The 23,676-nt window shown below is 46.7% G+C and overlaps 1 protein-coding gene across 2 annotated transcripts in view; it reads right to left on the reverse strand.

Annotated features, from left to right (window-relative positions):
- Positions 1 to 23,676, reverse strand: part of MED15 (mediator complex subunit 15) — a 672,261-nt gene that overhangs the window by 565,525 nt on the left and 83,060 nt on the right. For both annotated transcript variants that reach the window (XM_069619881.1, XM_069619882.1), the window contains exon 3: positions 8,602 to 8,653. In XM_069619881.1, the coding sequence (XP_069475982.1) occupies positions 8,602 to 8,653 (52 nt within the window). The remainder of the gene's footprint in view (positions 1 to 8,601; positions 8,654 to 23,676) is intronic.

Raw genomic sequence — 23,676 nt, forward strand, 5'->3', positions numbered from 1 at the left:
TAGATATATAAATGCTTAAAGCTCTACAAGGGTCCAACCTATGTAATCTCTCCTTCGCCTTGTTAGGATGAGGGGGCTAGAAACAAGGCAAACCAATGTTTTGTCCTATGTGTAAATAGTAAATGATTTTAGGTACACATTATGGTTTTACACTTCGAACAACCCTATCCTTTTGGAAGACAGTAAAATAGTAATGGGTGGCTTGGACGAAAGTGCCTGCAACTCGCTCCCTTAACGGCCTGATGTCAGAGCTACCAATAACATGGTTTTAAAAGGGACATCAATGTAAAGGTTCAAAAGGTGCACACATTAGACATTTTAGAACCAAATTAAGATTCCAAATTGGAATCTGGAACAGAGATGAGGGGTCGGGGGGACACATTGGTGAATGTTGTCATCAGTGAACTTTTGAAGTATGAACATTCCTCTGACGAGCGCTTAAATAGGGACAGCACTGCCAAATAGCCTTTTGTAGCATCAAGCTGGACACCCAGATTGGCTAAAGATAGCAGAAAGGATAAAACATCTGGTGTTTCACATAGAAAGGATCTGCATTCTTTTCTCTGCACCAGTTGCAGAATGTATTCCAATGGCAACGGTACAAAGACTGTCATGATGCCTACCCCCGGGCATCCAGACCAAGTCCATCAACCCCGGAAGCAGGCATCATGTTACCTGGAGCAAACCCAGCAACCCCTGTTAGGGGCTATCTGGGTACAGTCCTGGCGCCATAGGCGCCAGGCTCATATGTTAAAACTTACCTGATGCAGAACATGCTGCAAGGGATCCAAGCCCATGTGAGGCTTGAAGGGACTACTTTATCTTAGGGACTATTTTGTTACTCGGGTGTGGCTGTGGAGGAATACTTACCTGGGACTACTTTGAAGGCTATTTAAACCACGCCCGAAGAGCAGCACATGCTTTGCGTTATTATGCATCCAGCAGCGTAACGCTCACCGTGTCTGCAGTCAGCATCCAGCATCCTGCCACGCCCGCCTCGAGTCCAGAGCACCTAGAAAGAAGGGAAAGAAGAAGAAAGGTTAGAACAAGAACTTTACTGGATTTCTTACCCGATTTCGGACTCAGCGCATCTTCGAACCAGAAACAGACTTCATTATAAACGCGTCGCATCGCCAGCAGCAGCGCCGTGCCATACTCACCGTTCCTCGCAGCATCTCTACGATCCGGTGCTGTCTCCATCACCTGGTTGCCGCATTCCAGCTCCTAAGGTGGACAAGAAAACAACAAGGTGAGCCAAGGGAACAAACAAGGACAATCCCTTGCCACCACATGCTTACCTGATTTTACCGTAGGAGGTATTATCCACCAGCACGCCAAATCTTTCTACGCTGCACCTGCAAGAAAAGAGAAAGCAGCGAGTTAAACCTTGGCATCATTTACCGGACAGTGTTACAAAACACAGACTCTTACCTGAACGCTTTCAGCTGCCACAAGACGATCATCTTTTGGGTCTCAGCTGCAAAAGAAACAAGGAATTGGACAATAGTGATTAATCAGACATTTTGAACTCATTAGAACTATATACTTACAGCCTTTCGCCCGGAGGTCTGGAGCCAAGATTTGTCCAGAACACTTCCAATATCCTCAAGCCAGTGAAGTAACTGGCCATCAACGCGCCCCTGCATTCTTCGCAGGATGGAGAGCTCATCATACAAAACTATAAGGTGAGCTTTGTGAAAGGGAATGTCAGAAGTGATAAGTGGGGACGCAGTGAGGTGTTAATACTCAAATCCACGGGTGGCTAATTCCCTTTCCCAGTCTTTAGGAAACTACTTCTACGGGTCAAGTAGACGAAGCTAGGTGGGCCAGTCCAGTCAGTCATCTCTGCACTACGCATCACGTTGGTGGAGACCGTGGCTGTCCAGTTCCGCTTGACACAGATGAGCATAACACTTTGTTGCTGGCCTTCTGGCCGAAAGCAAAATCTCTACGTCATCCTGGCGGTCTCAATCCTTGTATCTCAGCCTTTCAGATGTCAAGCGTGAAGGCTGAGTGTTTTATGGATGGAGAACCCGACCCTACTCTCGTGAGAGGAAGGTCCTTTCTTTGTGGAAGACCTATTGGAGGACAGATGGACATGCCCAGAAGGTCCGGGTACCACGTCCTCCTGGCCCAATCCGGAGCAATTAGGATCATGGATTTCCTGAACTTTCTCAACCTCCTGATCACGTGAAGAATGACGGGGACTGGAGAAAGTGGAAACTCCCAGTCCACTAAGAACGCATCCCCTAGAGCTCCTCTTGGGGGAAATTCCCTGGAGCAATACAGTTTGCACTTCCAGTTGACACTGGTCGTGAACAAATCCACTTGAGGGGTTCTCCAAGGGGCGAAGATCTCTTGAAGGAATTCCTGAGCTAGTAGCCACTTGTGGGAGACTGTGCTCTGCCTGCTCAGAGTGTCCGCTGCCCTGTTCTCTCTGGCTATGTGAAGGCCAGGTGGGATCCAAGATAAGTCGGTCTTTCACTCCTTACACCTGCTATGTCTTAGGCTTCCATTTGTCCCTAAAGAAGATCATGCAACTGTAGTAGGGATACTAGTCAATTCCCAACTAGACTACGGAAACAGTACACTTGCAGGTATTCCAAGAAAACACATGAATAGGCTACAAAAAGCCCAAAATGCAGCAGTAAGATTTTTTAAAGTTTCGAAATCCACTCCAATTGCAGATGTGCGTCGCTCTTTACACTTGCTTCCGGTTAAGGAATTTTTAAGATTCTGTCTTATTTTCAAAAGCTTGACTAATTCGGCCCCTAAATATCTTGCTGAAAAATGGTCATGGTATCAACCAAAAGAGTGGCTGCGTTCCGCCTACAAACTTATTTTGATAATCTCCCCATAGCCCCCTCACCCTGCCCCAATCACTGCATTACCAAAGGAGATAGATGTTCCTGGCCCCAGAATTTGGAATAGTCTACCTTGGGAGCTCTGGAACATGAATAAATGTCATACAATTCTGCAAATCTTTGAAGATATACCCAAGTACAGGTTCGAGTCCCTTGCAGGATCATTAAAGTCAGACTCTTAACATCTGCTACTATAACATCTGCACCCAGATGCAGTTAAGTCTGTTTGGATCAGCGCATTACAAATAAATCAAACCAAACCTGAAAGTGCTGCGGAAGAACATAGAAGTGGAGTTCATAAGACGAAAAGAGAATGGAGGTAACATGATGGTATGTCATGTTGGTTGCTTATATAGCATATTTACCACCCATGTGCTAACTCAAAGCGTTGAGGGTGGACTGAAGAGGAGACATGTCTGGTAAAGACTACATGCACACAAGAGGGGAAGTCAGGTTTGCGGTATAAATAAATAGCAAACAATATCCTCCAAGGACTCCAGGATTGTAGCACAGTGACCCAGACAGGTGAACAAACAATACCTGGTTAACTACCAGACACCAGACCCCACTTCCCACCCATTGAGGGGGTACAAAGGGGGGGCAAAAAGGCCTGTGAAAGGGAGGGCCAGTGAAAGGGAGGGGGAGGAAGGGCCCGTGAAAGGGAGGGGGAGGAAGGACCAGTCCAGGGGAGGGGTGTGGGGTGGGAAGGGCCAGTGAAAAACAAAAATTACTTACCCCTGGTAATGTTCTTTCAACTGGATAGTCCTCCCACGTATTCCTCATCTTTGATATACTCGGATATCCTGCTTGCAGCTCAGACACTTTTCAGCAGAGGGTGCTGTGCGTCATCATCAACCGTGTCCCTCAAGAGCCTCTGTCCTCAGAGTAGGACATCCACGTTGGTATAAAAAGGCACACACCACATCCGTTGCCTCAATTCGTGTTTTTCCTCTCACCAGCACAGCGGTCTCGAAGATGAGAATACTTCAGCGATAACTGAGCAGAAGGTGTAACCCACAAACTCCTTCTTGACAGAGGGGAAGGGAATGAGGAATACGTGGGAGGTACATCCAGTCGAAAGAAAATTACCATGGAGTAAGTAATGTGTTCTTCGAATGGATTGTGTCCTTCCACGTATTCCCTCATCTTTGAAATTCTCCCATAGCAGTGTGTTGAAGGAGGTGGGAAAGAATAGTTTTTATTCTGGTTTAATTTTGGTTTATTCTGTGAGTAACAGCCTTTCCAAATCTGGATTCCCACAGTAATATTTTGCAAATGTATGCACAGAAGACTAGGTGGTAGCATTGCAGAGTTCTTGTAGCGGTAGCACTCTCTGGAGGGCTGAAGAAGTGGCTACACCTCTGGTCATGTGGGCCCTTAGACCTTCGGGAACCTCTTTTCAGGCCAGGTTGTAACACTCGGATACACAAAGTATAATCCACTGAGACAGCGCTTGTTTAGTAACTGCTTGTCCCATTCTGTGCCAGCATTGCCAACAAATAGTTGGTTGCCTACTCGTGTGTGTGTGTGTAGGTGTGTGTAGGTGTGTGTAGGTGTGTGTAGGTGTGTGTGTGTGTAGAGAGAGGGTCCCGATCTCTGAAGAATGCAACCCCCCCCCTCTTGCAAGAGAAGGTCCTCTCTTTGTGGAAGATGACTTCAAGGGCAGGTGAACATTTCCAGAAGTTCTGGTTACCACGTCCTCCTGGCCCAGTCCAGAGCAATATCGTGGATTTCCTACTGAGAACATGAGGAATGGCGGGACTGGTGGAAATTTACAGACCACTACGAACGCGTCCCCTAGAGCTCCTCTCGTGGGAAATTGCCCTGGAGCAAAACTGTTCGCACTTCCGGTTGACACTGAGGAAGCCCACAAGTGGATCTGCTTGTGACCAAAGGGTGAAGATCTCTTGAATGTCTTCCTGAGCTAACTCCCACTCATGGGAGACTGCTCTGCCTGCTCAGAGCATCCTCTGCCACGTTTTCCTCTTTGGCCAGATTAACTGCAGACAGATTCCTTCTTGCAGTGCCCAAAACCAGTGCTGCATTGCCTCTCCGCACAGAGGCAGTGACCCCACACCTCTCTTGTTGAGGTAATGCATGGCCACTGTGTTGTCCGCCATTATCAGGACAATTGCCCTCAGCTCCAAAAGGTCGATATGCGTTTGCACTCTGGCAGAGACCAGTGTCTGCTGATAGTTAGACCGTTGGTGTGACCTCCCCAACCTGATAAGGAGGTGTCTAACCACCATAATCTCCCACCATGGTTGCCAAAAGAGTTCTTCCTTCAACACATTCTCCTTCAGGGACCACCAGAGGAGACCCTGCGCGACCCTGTTCGGGCTCCGTACCAGATCACTCATCCTGTCAGAGAACTGTCACCACTGAGTCCTGAGGGCCCCCTGAAGAGACCTCATTCTCAGACGGGCCTCTGGCACAAGAACAATTCAGGGTGCCATGAGACCGAGCTACCTCAGAAAATCGGAGGCCAAAATATTTGAGGCACTTTTAAATTTGTTTACCATCTGCGCTATGTCCATAGCCCTCACCTCAGGTGGCAAAGCTTTCCCTGAGTAAGACTGTAGGACTGCTCCAATGAATTGAAGCTGCTGGGAAGGTGTCATGTGGAACTTCTTGCGGTTGAGGGAGAAGCCTAGCTTGTGGAGAGAACAACAGGTGCTGTTCATAAGTTCCAGAGACTGAGGTGAACAGGCTCTGATCAGCCAATCGTCCAGGTAGGGGTAGATGTGAATTTTCCACCCCCCACCTGCGTAGATTCACTGAGACCACCGCCATCAGCTTGGTGAAAACCCTTGGGGTGGAGGTCAGCCCGAATGGCAGTACCCAAAACTGATAGCGAGAACTGCCAACAGTGAATCTCGGGTATTTTCTGTGCTTGAGATGAAAATCGGCACTTGAAAATAAGTACCCTGAAGATCCAATCATACCATCCAATCCTGGCGCATCTCTAGTCCAAGATGGGTCACAACCCTCCGTCCTTTTTCGGGATCAGAAAATAAGGAGTACCAGTCTTGATTTCTTTCCGCTACAAGTGAGAGGGGAGGGGAGGGGGCCCAGAGAAAGGAGGAGGTGAGAGGAGGGGCTCGGCGAGAGGAGGGGGGCCAGAGAGAGGAGGGGGGCCAGAGAGAGGAGGAGGGCCAGAGAGAGGAGGAGGGCCAGAGAGAGGAGGAGGGCCAGAGAGAGGAGGAGGGCCAGAGAGAAAGAGGGGGCCAGAGAGAAAGAGGGGGCCAGAGAGAGGAGGAGGGCCAGAGAGAAAGAGGGGGCCAGAGAGAAAGAGGGGGCCAGAGAAAGAGGGGGCCAGAGAAAGAGGGGGCCAGAGAAAGAGGGGGCCAGAGAAAGAGGGGGCCAGAGAAAGAGGGGGCCAGAGAAAGAGGGGGCCAGAGAAAGAGGGGGCCAGAGAAAGAGGGGGCCAGAGAAAGAGGGGGCCAGAGAAAGAGGGGGCCAGAGAAAGAGGGGGCCAGAGAAAGAGGGGGCCGGAAAAAGAGGGGGCCGGAAAAAGAGGGGGCCGGAAAAAGAGGGGGCCGGAAAAAGAGGGGGCCGGAAAAAGAGGGGGCCGGAAAAAGAGGGGGCCGGAAAAAGAGGGGGCCGGAAAAAGAGGGGGCCGGAAAAAGAGGGGGCCGGAAAAAGAGGGGGCCGGAAAAAGAGGGGGCCGGAAAAAGAGGGGGCCGGAAAAAGAGGGGGCCAGAGAAAGAGGGGGCCAGAGAAAGAGGGGGCCAGAGAAAGAGGGGGCCAGAGAAAGAGGGGGCAAAGAGGGGGCCAGAGAAAGAGGGGAAAAAGAGGGGGCAAAGAGGGGGCCAGAGAAAGAGGGGAAAAAGAGGGGCCCAGACAAAGAGGGGAAAAAGAGGGGCCCAGAGAAAGGAGGAGGGGAGAGGAGGGGCTCAGAGAAAGGAGGCGGCGAGAGGAGGGGGACAAGAGAAAGAGGGGAAAAAGAGGGGGCCAGAGAAAGAGGGGAAAAAGAGGGGGCCAGAGAAAGAGGGGGAAAAAGAGGGGGCCGGAAAAAGAGGGGGCCAGAGAAAGAGGGGAAAAAGAGGGGGCCAGAGAAAGAGGGGAAAAAGAGGGGGCCAGAGAAAGAGGGGAAAAAGAGGGGGCCAGAAAAAGAGGGGGCCAGAGAAAGAGGGGGCCAGAGAAAGAGGGGGAAAAAGAGGGGGCCAGAGAAAGAGGGGGAAAAAGAGGGGGCCAGAGAGAGGGGGAAAAAGAGGGGGCCAGAGAAAGAGGGGGAAAAATAGGGGGCCAGAGAAAGAGGGGGAAAAAGAGGGGGCCAGAGAAAGAGGGGGAAAAAGAGGGGGCCAGAGAAAGAGGGGGAAAAAGAGGGGGCCAGAGAAAGAGGGGGAAAAAGAGGGGGCCAGAGAAAGAGGGGGAAAAGAGAGGGCCAGAGAAAGAGGGAAAAGAGGGGGCCAGAGAAAGAGGGGGCGAAGGGGGGGCAGAAAAAGAGGACGGGAGAAGGGGGGGCAGAAAAAGAGGAGGGGAGAAGAGGGGGGCCAGAGAAAAAGGAGGTGAGAAGAAGGGGGCCAGAGAAAAAGGAGTGGAGAAGAGGGGGGCCAGAAAGAGGAGAGGAAGGGAGGGGGGCCAGAGAAAGAGGAGAGGAAGGAAGGGGGGCCAGAGAAAGAGGAGAGGAAGGAAGGGGGGGCTAGAGGAAGGGAGGGGGACCAGAGAAAGAGGAAGGGAGGGGGGCCAGAGAAAGAGGAAGGGAGGGGGGCCAGAGGGGCAGAGAAACAGGTTGCAATTGTCACAAAGAAACCATCAGCTTTGTTTCATATGCTGTAGATACTTACACTTAGAAAACCCCTGGAGGTAGATAGACAGATAAAACAATTGCCTTTAGGCCCTCATCCAAGTTAGCGTTCGATAGTACATGTCTGACCACTAGTGGGAACACCTAGGATTTAGGGATGCCTGGGGTAGGGAGAGTAAGCACATTGGATATAAGGGAGGAACGCCCATTAGACAAATTACCTCCCCCTCCTTTTTCCCCCCACTCAGGTATGTTACATTTCATAATTTGCCTATCGTTACATTAAACAATCTGCATTTTCTCACATTAAGTCAATACACCTTAATCATTTTTGAAAATTCAAAATTAAAAACCCTTAAAAATCTTCCTGGATACTCCGCAAGTTCTTGAGGACATCTGTGGCATTAAGCAATATGGTATAGGCATTGCGTACCACTGAATGCAGCTTACAGGAAAGCGCTTAGCTTTGTCCACATGGGGAGAAGTCTGAGGATGTAAACATTAAAAAACAGTTAAGTTCCTACAAAATCCCCCCAACAGGAAGCCTGATCTTTGAGGAAGCTTGTGGCATGCCGCATCTGGCCATTATTTAGTGGCATTTGCCAGAAGCAGGACAGCCTCACTAATGAGAACAGACACCCCTATTATTGACTGCCCAGGAGGGTCTGCAATCATGTTTTAGTGCACTGTGCCCTACCACAAGAGAAATATCCATTTGCCCATCAGTCTGTCGCACACACAGTATAGCCCCAAAATGACAGGCCATTCTCCTCTAAACAAGAGTACCTACATCAAGCTCAGACATGCATTTCTGACTAGTGGCTGTGTGCAGAGTCACTGTAAGCACACAGAGGAGTGGGGTTCCAGGTTTGGATCAAGTTCAGTGTAAACAGAGGTGCTTCAACATTTGGCATGTAAAAAAGGCACTCAAAAGGCTGCATTTCTAGAATCAATGTTGCCGAACCAAAACACATCAGAAGTACTTACGAATATCGCGGAAGTGAATGATGAGGCGGGCCACGAGGGACAGGTACTCCTCCTAAAAATGCAGACAAATGAAAGTTAGGCAAAAAATACATAAGAGAGCTCATTAGCTACCCTCTTAGAAAAAGGTCCTTTAGCGTTGTTCTCTTACAGAATCACATGCTTGGAATATTGTCATGGTCAAAAGGGGATCTCTGGACGTAGGTGGAAATGTTCAACATTTTGGACCTGGACATTGTCTGGGAAATGGGCATTTTTTTTTACATGATGTACATACACACATCGAAGCAGTAATGGGATATTAATGTTGTGGAAAGCGTAAAGGGACACATTTAAATCCATTATTGGCAAGTATAAAAATGTAGACCCTTAGCCTTAGAATACATTACCAAGAAAGAACCATCACAGAGTCCCTAAGCACAGCTTGTTTAATGCACCTCAGGAAGCTTACAAAATGAATGAAGCATAGGACATGGCATAAAGCAGATTAGAGCTCTCATTTGAGGAAGCAGCATCACAATTCAGCTCCCTGACAGAGGGTGCACAACATGCATTCTTGGGCTTAAGCTCACTTGCAACAGCACACAGTTTCCCTACTGCAGGTAGCTGTGCTATACCATTGAGTAACACCCGAGCCTGGTTCAGGGACTCTACGAAGAACAAAAAACGTTGACACATTTAGTGCCTCACCATGTATCGCAATGGCAAGGTTATGCATTTCCCATAGCGTTGTATAAATGGATTGAATTAATCATTGATTCAAATATAAAGACGTCTTTATTTTGACACAATGTTTTCCATACATGGAGGCTTTATCAGGCAGAGGAGTAAAGCAGTTTGTTAAATAATCTCATGTCATAGTTGTCGAAACGTTTTGGCTATTCTACTTAGTGATCTACTGTACATTAACCAAAAAGTTGAGCCAGTCTTTTTTGGCGGACTGGGAGAAAGGGTGCGGGGAGTGTTCGTTCTATGTCGTGCAGTCCCCTGCATGGCAATGCAACTGAAAATTATTTCAAGACAAGAACATAGTGTTCCAATGAGGTTTAAAACCGGATTTCTCTAGATCTAGCTTGGCTAATGGAATGCTGTTCTCCCTGCACTTGACAATGGCAACACTATTCTTGCATGTTCTCCCACTGCAAATGCCCAATCCTATTCAGCCCAAGGCAATTCACTCCATAGCACATAACTGAAATCTCATCTGCAGTTCAACAATACCTGCTGCTTACTCAATACAATGATACGGATCCAAACGGTGCTTCAAATGGGCCAGGTCTGCCACGTCTTCAATAGCTCATTTGATTCTGTGGTTTTAATACACGGACAACCGTAAATCATTGAATCCATCTTCTAGCCTGGTCAAATTCATTTAGACAAAAAGTGCATGAACACACGTAGAACCCATTTGAATGGTTCACTGTAAAAAAAACCTATGCTTGAGCCACATCACTAACGAATTGTTAAATATCCACGGTGTAAACCGTAAATTCACATGTTCTGACTTTTTGTTAAAACACTATCATTGTGTTACTTAAGAGCGAGAGACTGTTTCAAGTGCAATACTCAAATGTGTATGGGAAACTTCTAAAGGTAGCCACATTTCACACTCATGGAAGGCATGCTCTTGGTTTAACTTTATATCAGGTCATACACTAATCATACCATAGTTCTATAAACGCACTCTACTGCCATACACACCCACGGTTTAACTACGAGGGGATCGCTGCAAATAACACCACACAACATAATTCAAATTGATGCACTTAGAGTTTCTTTGTGCACTCTCTACTCCTTACAATACCAAAGCTTGGCTATCCGCCCAACACCAGCTTACTGCCCTACTTGCACTTTGACCTACTCTGCATCCATTATTAACTATCCTGTAAATCACTGCCTTATCTATATTCGCTTGAATGTATATTTTGTAAATTTTGTAAATCTTCTTGTAATACTCCTGTAATACTCTGTCACATGCCTTCATCTTGTTGTAACTAAGTTAAGCGCCCGGTTGCCCCTGGGCCTGGTGCGCTATAGAAATAAATAAAATACTAAAATACTAAAAATACTAAATACTAAGAACTGGACAGAAACTACTAAATCAGTGTAGCCCAAGTCATAATGGCTTTGTGCAGCAGAATCACATTTAAAACCCCATATAGAAGTCTTAAAATGGTGGGGGCTGGGGGTTACAGAAACAGGATCTACTAGCAGAATTCAATTGCAGAAAAACTAAAATGCTAATTGCACTCCAACATGTATCACTCGTCCATCCATAAGATAAGAATCATGCTGGGTAGTTTCTGAAATCTCGGATGCCAAATTCAGCAATGCCTTCCAGATCATGTTCGTTTTCAAAGTAAAAGCAACAAGACATGCAAAAAAATACATTTCTATCCCTCGTTTTTCCTTTGCTTGTCTTTGTGACAAGATTATTATTATTAAGATATTTATTGAGTGCGGACCTTAATTTAGGATCAACTGAGCGGTTTACAAATCATAGGGGAAGGACACAGTGCGGGAAACAAGATTAGCTACATTACTTTGACAGATCACACTGCACAAAGTTATGGAATTGCATCTGAACCTCCAATTGCCTTTTCGCAAAAGTGATCTACGCCTGGTTTATGTTGTTTAAAATTGCATACTACTGGATTCCAAGATGGCCGCCGCACCCTAAAGACATGCGTGCGGAGTGCTCCGACAAACCCTTAAGCTGAATGAGTATCAGTCATTCAGTACACGCACTAGGCTCGCAGGAATGGTGAGGAGCTCCGGAAGAGGATTCCTGCTGGGCAGCACAAATGAAGCCAAGAATACGCTCTGGGTGGGGCGTGGCCCACGGGACCCAGAAGCTAGCAAGGAACAGATTTACTGGCCCGGACTCTCCTTCCTGGTGTGGGTCACTACATAGGCAAATTACGCCCCAAAATGGGGGCGTGTGGCGGCGGTTCTGCGCAAGCTGATTGGAGGTTGAGCTCCAGGAGGGGCACGGCCTGCATACCTGGAGGTCAGTAGTCAAAAGGGGCATTAACTGTGGAACAGCGCCCCCCTGCCCCCGGTAAAAGACAACAGAACTGCATTTTGAGCCCTAGATCGTGGAGGAGAGGATTAGCCCCAAGGACGTAGGGTGTTGGTATTTGCGTTGGCTGGCGCGTGCGCGCGCGTGTGTGTGTGTGTGTGAGAGAGCGCACGCCGGCCAAATGCCCTAGTGGGGAACAGCTATAATCCGTGGGGATTCTCCATCGGATGAAACCAATAGGCTGGTAATAAACAGGCTGGTAGCTCGCCACAGAACTTGGGAAACTTGGATAGAACGTTACTAAATTCCACAAGCAGCCAAGTGTGATTCAGTATTGCGGTGCATGTGGTAAACTGGGAAGGTAGACCACTGAAACCCTGCTGTGGAGAATCAAGCTGCATCCGGCCAGAAGCTGATATCTGCGGCACACTACAAGACTATACTGCATCTCCCAGGGGAGAATAACCTCAGCAAACTGAACATTGGTCAAAGCACTGCTCCTATAATATCACATGTCGAGGGGGGGTAAAAGAAGCCTACCCTAATGGGACCCACTACTGATCCTCAGACTAAATCGAACCCGCTACAAAATCTGTGGGCACTGGTCCAGGTGACACCTATAGAAGGAATCGCAACGATACATACCCCCATAGAGGAGCCTGTAGTCTTGACACCGGGATGGCAGCTTCTAAAAAAAGACATTGCAATGAGCTTTCAGGAGTTTCAGGACAAATTCTCAACCTCGTTTCAACAACAGCTCACCAGTTTTACTGCTGAAATAGACAGTCCCTCTCCAACTTTGGCAAGGACATTGTGTCCCTTGGGGAACACGTGGATAATAATGAGAAGGCTATACCGGAACTAACAGGGAAAGAAAACAAGTTGACATTGCTTTGGAAGCTCTAGCCTGGCTAACACATAACCTCGTGGTACAGATTTAAGATCTTGAAAATAGATCAAGACGTTCTAATGTACACCTAAGAAATTTACCGGAATCCATCAAAGATGCAGATCTATCTTAATGGTACTGTCATGGTGCAAGGCCCTCAGGCTAATCTCTTTGATGGCGGTTCCCTCGCCTCATCAACTTCCTCTCATCAAAAGCTGTCCCCTACTCTCCTGGCTACCTTGCCCTCCTCCACTTCCTCCTCTGCCCAATCTCCCTTCACACCTCTGCAGGGCGTACCTCTGATCTGTACCCCTCCCCGGAAGGTCTTCAAGGCTGGCAACCTTCTCCGTCGCGCCACTCTCAATTCTCGCTCGGCTGTTAAACACTTCTCTGACATGTGTCACCTCCTAGAAGAACTCGACCTTTATGTCCTCAGTCTCACCGAGACGTGGTTCACGGCCAGCTCAGTCACAAGTTTTAACACTCTCCTCCCCACTGGCTAAAAGATCCACTCATACCCAAGATCCAACAGGCCTGGAGGGGATGTAGCCCAGATCTTCCTGAGTGGATTCCTGCTTCTCATTCCCGCCCAAGCTTACTCCTCTTTTGAATGCCTAGTTTGCAGGTGCTCTCTCTCCTAGCCACTCTCTTACTGTTGCTATTCTCAACTGGCCCCCTGGTAAAATCATCTCTTTTCTCTAAGTGGGCTGACCTTTCCTCCTCCCTCTTGGCCTCAACCACTCAACTTCTCCTCCTTGGTGACCTCAACATCCATCTTGATTCTACCTGTTCCTCATCTGCACTCTTCCCCGACATCTGCGATTCACTCTCCCTCTCTATCCTTCCCTCCGGCCTGACCCACTCTGATGGGCACACACTTGATGTCTTGATCTCATCTGGCCTCCCCCACTCTACCCCCTTACTGCTCCTGTCTCCTGGAGTGATCACTGCCTCCTCTCCTCTCAGCTCTCCTTCTCCTCCCCCCAAGCCAAGTCCACTCCTAGATTGCCACCCACCTTCTCGGATATCTGGCCCATGAAGAGTGCATCAGTCGAGGCCTTCACTGCAGCCTTCCCGCCATCCCCTCCTCCACGCCAGGCTGACTCACACCCTGACAGCCCTCTCTCTTCTCTACTCCTATTTCTGCTATATACTTGATACTCTTGCCCCCGTCATGAGGATCCATTTGATGTCCAAATCCAAGTGCAATTCTTGGTATGACTCTGACCTAGCTGCATTTAAACGGAAGTGTAGAGCTGCGGAGAGGAAATGGAGGACTTCTTGCTCATCCTCTGACAAACTGGCCTGCCGTCTGCTCCAAAGGCAATATCGACTCGCAGTCCACACCAAGAAGAGAGCCCACATACAAGCCTGCATCTCTTAGTCATCTACCAATTTGGCCGAACGCTTCAAAATCTGCAAGGAGCTGGCCAACCCTGCTGCAGTCTCCACCCCTCCTCTCCCCTCCCAGGCTCTTTTGCAATGCCCTTGCCTCTCACTTTAGCTCTAAAACCCAAGACATCCTGTCCACCCTCTCCTCCACTCCCACTCCGTCTCCGTCTCCCTCTCCCTCCTGACTCTCCCTCAGCTACCCCGCCTCCACCCTTCTCCTTTCCTCTTCTCCCCTGAGGAGGTAGCTAGACAAGTCCAATCTATGAAAACCTCATCAAAACAGGTCCATCCCTGTTCCTCTAAAACCATTAAGGACCACACTGACACCCTTGTTGATTTCTGCAACCTCTCCTTTGCCTCTGGCTCTTTCCCCTCCCCTCTCAAGCACTCCTTTGTGCATCCTTTCCTCAAGAAATCCACTGCTGAGCCATCATGTTCGGCAAACTACCACCCAATCTCCACAACTCCCTTTTTGGGTAAGCTCCTGGAAAAGCTGGCCATCTCAGTTTAATCTCATTCCGACTCTGTTGGCTGCCTCCATGACCACCAATTTGGCTTCAGAGCTGCCAGAAGCACAGAAACTGCTCTCCGGAACATACATGAAGACCTGCACTCCAACCTTGATTCTAACATTCCCTCTGTCCTCATCCTACTTGTGCGCTCCTCTGCTTTCGACACGGTCAACCATACCACGCTGCTCAATTGTCTCGGTGACAACCTGGGTATCACTGACCAGGCTCTGGCCTGGCTGACCTCTTTTCTCTCTGACCAACCCTCACAGGTACAACTTGCATCCTTCCTATCTTCCATCTCCACATGTGGTGTCCCCCGGGGGTCTAACCTCTCGCCCCGGCTTTTCTACCAATACCTGGCAACTCTCGCCTACTGCATCTCCATTTTCTGCTATACTTTCCAGTGCTATGCCGAGGACACCAAACTCATTTTCAGGCTATCTTCAGCCTCCTCCTCTCCTTCCCTCATCTCCGATAGTCCAATCGCCATTCAAAATTGGTGTGCCGCCAACAATCTATGTCTAAATACCAACAAGACCAAGATCTTCCTTATTGGTACACCATCTCCATCCTTTCCTCTCTCTCAGGCCGGCCTCCCTTGGCCCTCCTCCTACCCCCACCAGTGCGGCTAAGAACCTCTGGTTTATCTTTAACTCTACACTTTCCGTCTCCGCGCACATCTCCGACGTCTCCAAAAAGTCAAATTTGTTATTGCACCTCCTTAGAGGTACTCTACCTTTCCTCTCCTTCCCTCAAAAGCTCACTGTCTCCCAAGCTATGGTTCTCTTCGGCCTGGATTTCTTTCTACATCTACCTGCCTCCACTCTCCACCCATTACAACTAATCCAGAACAGGACTGCAAAACTTGTCCTTGGCCTCAAGCCCTGGGATCGTATCTCTCAAGCCCCGAAATCCCTACATTGGCTCCCAGTGGATGCAAGGATTACATTTAAAACCCTCTGCATTGTTCACAAGGCTTTCTAGGGCCTGGGTCCAAAATTCGTTCAACTATCCCTCCATACATACCTCCCCCTCTTGAGCCCTTTGCTCCTCTACTTCTAAATCCCTCAGGTCAGTCATTTTGCTAAGAAACAGGCAGGGGGTAGATCTCAGTCTTCGGCTGGTGGGTCCCTTTGGAACAGCCTCCCGGCCACCTTGAAACTTGAGGAAAACCATCTCCGGTTCCGGAAGCAGCTCAAGACCTTTCTCTTTGCCTCTGCCTGTGCCCCCCCTTCTCCCCTGTTGATCTGTTTCTTCTCTTGGCATCCTGTACCTGGCCACCCTCTCTTAAGACCCAGGTACATGCCCACCCTGTCACCCTCCTGCACTGCCTCCAGGCCACCTTCTGCACTAGGGTTCTGTATCTGTACCCCTCCTACTTTTCTTCTGCACTTATCAGATATAAACTGACTTTCACCTGCCACTTGCTGGCTGCACTACCATTGTTTATTGCCCTCATTTTATTTCATATTTATTCTGTTCTCTCCTCTGCTCCGCATGTTTCCACTCCCCACCCTTTCCATGCACTCCCCCCCCCCCCCCGCCCCCCATTTTTCCCCCTTTTCCATGCACTTGCGCTTTCTTAAATGTCACTGGGCCTAGTAAGATCGCTGTTTCGTTTTTTTGTTCCTCCCCTGTTCCCCTCTCTTTTTGCCTGGTCGCTCTCTGAAACACTTGTGTACGAGCGCGATATATATAAAATATTTCATTTCATCTGAAAGACACTGTAGCTCACATCTTTACAGACTTGCAGGTGAAACTGCCTCGGTTTCGTTAGACCGCCTTCACAGAACAGGCCCGAAAAGAACAGATCCTGGGGCCCACCCACTGGATGTGCTGGCATGCTCCTCATACCCGCAAAAAGAGGAGATATTAAGGAAAGCAAGGGAATCATCCACAATTACCTACAATGGGACTGAGATCCATCTCTTGCAGATTACCCTGCAAAAACGGCATGAGATGCAGCTGGTAGTTACAACACTTCAAACAAGAGGAAGTACGTATCGGTGGATGTTGCCCTTTGGACTGACCTTTCCCTTAGAGGGCAGACAATATAGGATACCATCACATGAAGCATGCATGGCCTTACTTCAAATTGAGGATCAAGAAACTGAAGGTTCAGCAGAGATAGAGGATAGGCGAGTAGTCCAACAACGAAAACCATGGGAGTGGTCAACAGTAACCAGTCGGGGAGGAAGGAAAGGGCGAAGCTACAAGAACATTGGAAAACCAGACTCAGAGGCCCCACCACCAAACCACCACAAGAATAAGGGGCTATTAAGCAGGCTTGTTTTCACATAGATGGATCATGGACGACACAAGGATCACTAAGAGATGGTGACTGGAGCACACCATCTTGGAATGTATCTGTTCAGGCAACAGATGGGGGGTACTAGGTTTCCCCTCACGTTGCCCTGGGGTTAAAGATGACTCACAGCTGGGGCTTTGTAACCCGGGAGCGGTTAGTTACTGTGGCTCACACCAGGGGACTTTAAGGGACTCAGTTGGGCATGTTTGGGGTCGTGGATCCACTGCATGGTATATGAATGGGATTTTGCAGAATGTTTGGTTCGGCTGTGATGCTGGCTTATCTTTGAAAACTGTTTAATGCTTAATATTCAGGGCCTAAATACCCAGCAAAACACAGGAAGTTGGAAGCGCTCTTGGGGCGTTACCAACCGGACTTGGTGGCGATCCAGGAGACACATTTGTCAGGCAGACCGAATTAAGCTCCGCCTGCGGCGATACCCTGTGGTTATACAATCAAATGCAGAGGGCAAGGAGACTGGGGTGCTGATAGAGATGAGAACAGCTCCATATGTTAAGGTGCTTCCTACAAAAGGCACACAAAGAGGTTTGCTATGTATTTATAGTGAAGGCCTTTGGCCCCAAGAAGGTTACAGTGGCTTCGATTTACGCTCCCAATACTGGCCAGGAAGGGTTTTTAAAAATCAACCATTACACTATGGGAAGCTTTCGGGCAGGGGGAAATAATTCCCATGGGCGGATTTAAACTTGGCTTGGGTACCGACCCGAGATCGATGCGCAGCCACTATTTTCTGCAAGCGGTGCCTTCAAACCTTAAAGCAAAAATGTCTAAGTTCAACCTTGCTAAAAGGGGCAGGACAGAGGGTATACTTTTTATTCACATGTTCATCGTACCTTTTTCCGAATTTACTATATATGGGTCTCTAAGACACTTTTGGGATTGGTTACCCAAGTTTCATGTCTAGCGATTTCACGCTCTGATCATGCGCCTCTTATCGAGTTGCCACAGCCATCTGCAAATCTGAGGGTATGGGCTTAGCGTTTTCCATCCAAAATCTTCGGGGATATTTTAGTTAAAAAAAAAATTGAAGGCAAGATTACGGAGTTCTTCGAGTTTAATTTGCTGCAAGATACCTCAGCAAATATGTAACGTGGGATGCTTTCAAAGCGACCCCTGGCGGAATCTGAATAGCAGAAGTGGCATATAAACGCAAACAAAGAATAGCTTTAGAGACAGAACTCGAGTCGGAGCTAAAACAAATAATCGGTAAAATGGAAACAAACACTGTTCCCTCTATCCAAAGAGCATATAGAGCGGTAGCTGGTAAATTAAATCTACTGCCTATACCCCAGGCAAAAATATGTTAAAGCTAATAGGGCAGACCGTTTGTTATCCAAATAACTAGGTCAGAGAAGAGCATCCGACTATTCAGTCCATTCAAACCCATTCTGGGGAATTAGTCACAGAAACACCACAAATTATCTAATTTGTGTATTCCAATTTATTATCGGTTAGACTGTCCAGACCAAAAAAATAGTTCTATTTCCAAAAACCAGGGAAAGATCCGGGCAGATGCGGATCCCATCACTCTATAGCTCTCGGAAATATAGACGCAAAAATGTACTCCAAAATATTGGCAAATAGGATCGATACTTTGCTACCTACAATCATACATTCAGATCATTCTGGTTTCATAAAACACCGGCAAGCCCATGAGAACATACACTCGTCATATTTTGGAAAAAGCTGGGGAAAATGGCACATCTGCATTTTGTACTTTGCCTTGACGCGAAAAGGCTTTTGATGAAGTGGGTGTTTCTTTTTCTAACGCTAAAGATGGGCTTTGGACAGAAATTCATAGAGAAAATAAAGGTAAATTTGATCAGTGGACAACAGTCCCCTCCCACACCCTCCCCATTATATTTCAAAAAGGGACTAAACAGGGATGCCTGATGTCACTGTTGCTTTATGCCATCTGCTAGCGCCGTTCTGGACAAAGGTTTGCCAAACTAAAGGCATACACAGGATAATGTTCAGTGGGATATTGCATACATTTATGGCTTATGCAGACGATATGTTGCTATTTATATCAGACCTGGTAAGAACTTTGAGCTCAGTTGAACGTGAGCTAAAGAATTATGGTTCGGTGGCAGGCCTAAACATTTATCACACTAAACCCGAAATTTCTAATCGTTCTCTCTCCGTGGAGGAAGTACAAGCACTTTGCACGCAAACACAATTTGGCTGGGCACAGGCTAGTATTAAACTCTTAGGCGTTAGAGTAACCCCAAAAATAACAGGGATGTATGAAGCTAATTACCCTCCACTGTTAAAAGTAATAGCAAACCAATTGAGTAAATGGGGACCTTTAACGATTTCTTGGCTAGGTCGCATTAATACGATAAAAATTGTTAAGTCTCCCTAAATTGTTTTTTTTTTTTTCAAGCTCTCCCAATCCGTATTTCAGCCCGCTACTTTAAAAAGCTACAGAGATTGATATCAACATTTGTTTGGAATAACAAATCTCCAAGGGTAGCATACGATGTGTTAACTACACCTACAAACAAGTGAGGACCGGGTCTTACAAATATGAAAAACTTTTATCAAGCTATACAACTTCGAATAGTGAAGGACTGGTGGAGTAAGGAGTCGGAGAACAGGTGGGTGCAAATGGACAGGGTGATAAATGGGCTGCAACGCTGAGATAAATAATGGCTCCCCAAATGGGACTGCCCGCATTATATCCATAAGAGAAGTATTACAAGCTTGGTCGAAGAAGTATGGGACATAGTGGTTAAATAAATGTCAATTTACAACATTCCTCTCGCCCTTCAAGGTCGCTGTTTCTTTTAATCCTCAATTCACTCCGGGCCTAGAACCACAAGCTTTTAGTAAGTGGAAACAGGCTGGCTGGATGAAATTGCATGACATTTCAGGGCATAGAACCCCCCCTCCCCCCAAGCCCTTTACTCCATGCAAAATATAATTAGTACTAAATGAATTAGTCCGTTTTCACTACTTCCAGGTCCGGCAAAGGATATTTGCTGCCCCCGAATTAAAAGGCGGCAACCGGAGGGATTACAGCTTTGGAAATATTCACTAGCTAAAACCCGGGGAATAAGGCTTTAATCTCAAACTTATATAAAATTTCAGAGGTTCCTCACGCAACTCCCCCATGCTTTAGGTACCGACGGCAGCCGACTTTGGTAGAACAATTTTTGCAAGTAGAATGGGAGCAGCTATTGAATGATAATCCCAAATGTACTCGCTCAATCCAAGCTACTAGTTCAATGTCATTACATGGCGCCTCGCAAAAACAAGGGGGGTTCTGGGAGTTTCTCTACTACCGGCCTATATCCAGGATTAGAGCCGAAACATGCGTCTGGGGTTGCTGTTGGTACTCTTGTTCAGAAGAGAATTGCCAGGCATTTCGGTGCTGGACTGCCCTTGGGCAGGACAAAGACGGATATGTAGTGGACATTTCTCTTCTGTGAAAGGATGGTGAGCTAAAGACGCTGATTGAGACTCTAACCCGGGATATAGGCCGGTAGCAGAGAAACTCCCAGAACCCCCCCCCCCCTCCTTGTTTTTGCATTACACGCTGGCTCGCCTGCACAAAATGAGACCAACTATTTCATCGCAATGCTGGAGGTAATGTGGCTTACTTTGGGAATGGGGACATATTTGGTAGAGCTGACCTAATTTGAGGGGATACTGGGCAGAAGTTGACGACAAGATGGTGCAAATATTTGTTGTACTGAAACCTAGTTCCCTTGTTTTTGATTTTTGAGTCAAAAATGAAACCATGCTCGAAACAAAAATGTAAAACTTATGTTATATTTCAACTGGCTTCTTTATTAGGCATCGCAGAGAAATAGAAATCTAAATACTCTACACACTTCATTGGATGTGTGTCCAGAGTATGGAACTTTGTCGCACTTGAATGAATTATGTACAATATTCAAGGAGTCAAAATTTTCACAAGACTGGTCGCGAGTACTTAAGTTTTTACACAGTGGTTAGATCATTCGATATTCCTCAGCACCTTCGAATCCTGGGCATTTAATGACTTCTTTTCGTTCCAAATTTCATTTTCTCAATATGAACCATGCAGAGACAATGGGGGTGGGTGGAGTTCTAGGGCTTAGCAGGTGTGTGGGGTGATTACTGTTTGTTATATACGAAATGCCAATAAAATGTATTTCAAAATAAATTGCATACTACTGCACTTTATGTAACGGACTGACAATTTTTCTGTTTTAAAAGGTCAAATTAATTTAGCAATTAAAAAGCCTAAACTGGACTAATCTAACTGTAGGTCATTTTGAAGCATATGGTTGTTTTCCAATACCTTAGAAAAGGATCCACTAACTACTAGAACATCTGGCTACGAGCAGACTTCTTGATTTCAGAAGTGGCTTTTCTCTGAAGAGGGAGACAGAAACCACCATGGCGAGTGGTAGTAAACAAAGCTGGTGAGGGGCAGCTGCAATTGCGGTGGAGGACATCTGTATACTTGATGCAATTTATCATGACATCTAGATTAATTGCCAGGGTGTATCAAAGTTCTAAAACAGACATTACATATTCATAATATTAATTTTGGTTTCACCCCCGATTACTGAAAGTATTTGTCTGAATGGTAAAGCTTTATTTGATCTTGGCTTTGAGGTTTTTGTACTTCAGCAAACTGTTAATTTGTTACAGATAAAAAATAGAATGATTGATCTGCAAAAAAGACTGAGGGGTGCGTCATTATTGAAGAGGGGAAAATAGCATGGGAAAAGCAGAATCCCGGGTATTTGGTCACAAGCTCTACCATCTCAGCTCTCCTTGTCATTTTGAAACCAATCCTTCCGGTTTATAAGAACTTTTAACTACTCATGTTTTTTGCCTCCAGGAAACCTGGCTTACTTCTGCATTCCTTCTTGATGGTTATATGTTTTTTCACTGTCTTGCCTCACCCTGCCTGTCTGGCCGCCCAAGAGGGGGAATTTTGCTAAGTGGCTAGGCGTGAATTATCTCCTACCCTTTTTAGGGGGGGTCCAAGAAGGACAATAACTGTTTTTGTCAGTTGTACTTCGAATTCTACTGACGAAGTTGCAACAAAGTATGACGCCGTCCCCACTTGCAGGCAAGGAGACGAATAATCTTATGAAAACAGTACACAGCACTCTGCAAGCATTGTTAAAAAGGAAGGAGGGGGGATTATTTTGACAGGGGATTTTAACGTGGACTGTATGCTTGAGCCCCCCGCCCCTTATTACAAGGACTCAAGCGAGTCTCTGAAACGTGCTAGGGAATGGAGGGAGCTTTTGGTCATTTTTGATTCGACTCCCCTTATGACCAGACCTGCGGATCTTCAGTTCACATGGACAAATGGGGTTTGCAGTAGCAGAATTGACTTGTTTATAAATACAGGTATTAGGAACCTTCTATCTAAATGTGAATATGAGCGATCATGAAGTTGACCTGTAAAGTAGAAAAGGTGAAAACCACTACATACTTAAGGGAGAATCCACAGGTTAATCTACAGGGTAATAGATTAATCTGGACAACAGCCAACATGGGTGGTTTTAATAGGGCAGTGAATAGGAGGGATACTGGTCAATAGCTACAATTCTAGAGATGTGCCAAGGTGATATGGTTAGACTGATGGAGGTCTTCTGGCCCCGGGAAGGAGAAGTTTGGTTAAGTGTAACAAACCTTTTAAATCTGATGTCCCCTAGGATGCTGCTATTGCCTCCAATAAAAGAATTTGGAGCAGACCTTTGCCATATAAAACATGGGCCCTCTTTTCCGGTTGGGCAAGGATAAATACAACAGAAAACGATACAAGGCATGCCTTAAAGCCCATAAAGCCAGCCATGCATCTATTAAATGGCAACTAATTCATATTTGGATTAGAACAAATGATTCAAATTATTTTGGCATATGTTGTGACAGCTCTGTATTGGTCCAGAGGCGCGCAAAGTTGCCACTGTCACAGAAGCAGCATGGGGTACTTACATTAATAAATATTACTGGTCCGTGAATGAGGTTAGGACGGCAGGACCAGTTTGCTCAATGGTTAATAACTTTGTTTACTCCCATGTTGCAGGCTCAGACCTAGAAGGGATGATGAGACAAAGTAAATCATCCCGGGCCACGGGCCCAAGTGGCCTCTGCAAAGATATCTGAATCTTTTTTGGTATGGGTATTTAAGCACGGACCAATATCTGACCCGGCATGCTATAGATTACTGGCATTGATAGATTGCAGTTCGAAATTGTTTGCTGGACTACTTTTGCAGCTTTTGTCGAATTGGGCCAAGCAGGCCCATCTTCTAAAATCCCACCAATCAGGTTTTCGTAAGGGTTTTAACACCTCCCATTCCATATGAATACTACAGACTTTAATTTCGGATGCATACGACTATTCAGAGGATCCCCCCTGCATCTGTTTTGTGGATTACAGCGTGGCTTTCGATGGGGTTATTCGCTTGCGGTCTATGGGAGAAATTGACTGCATGGAGCATAGATGATTCCCTCTGCTATATTTCTTAAAACTATTATATGCGGATACTCGTGTAAGGGTGACAAAATCCCAGAAGGGGACATTATCAGAACATTATGACACAAATGTGTTACTAAAGCAGGGTTGTGCATTAGCGCCCTTGCTCGATAACCTTTATGTATAGGACTTAGCCCAAGACCTAAATTCAGTCTCAAATGTCCCTCCTGAATATGGTAAAACCAAAACAGTGTGCTTAATGTACGCCGATACTGTGATCATGGATAGGACAGAAATTATCTTTGAATGCATTTTCTCTATATTCAGAACAAATGGTTTCAAAATTAACATCTCCAAGACCATAACGATGACCTGTGGGAGGAAATAAGGGTAGGGGGATCCCTTTATTTGGTCCTTAGATAATATACAGTTAGAGTCTGTTGTCACATATAAATATCTTTGTGTTCAAATACAGGCTTCCGAGTCCCTCACACATATAGAA

The sequence above is a fragment of the Ambystoma mexicanum genome, chromosome 10, assembly GCF_040938575.1.
Source record: "Ambystoma mexicanum isolate Mex_15411 chromosome 10, UKY_AmexF1_1, whole genome shotgun sequence".
Taxonomy (NCBI): Eukaryota; Metazoa; Chordata; class Amphibia; order Caudata; family Ambystomatidae; genus Ambystoma; species Ambystoma mexicanum.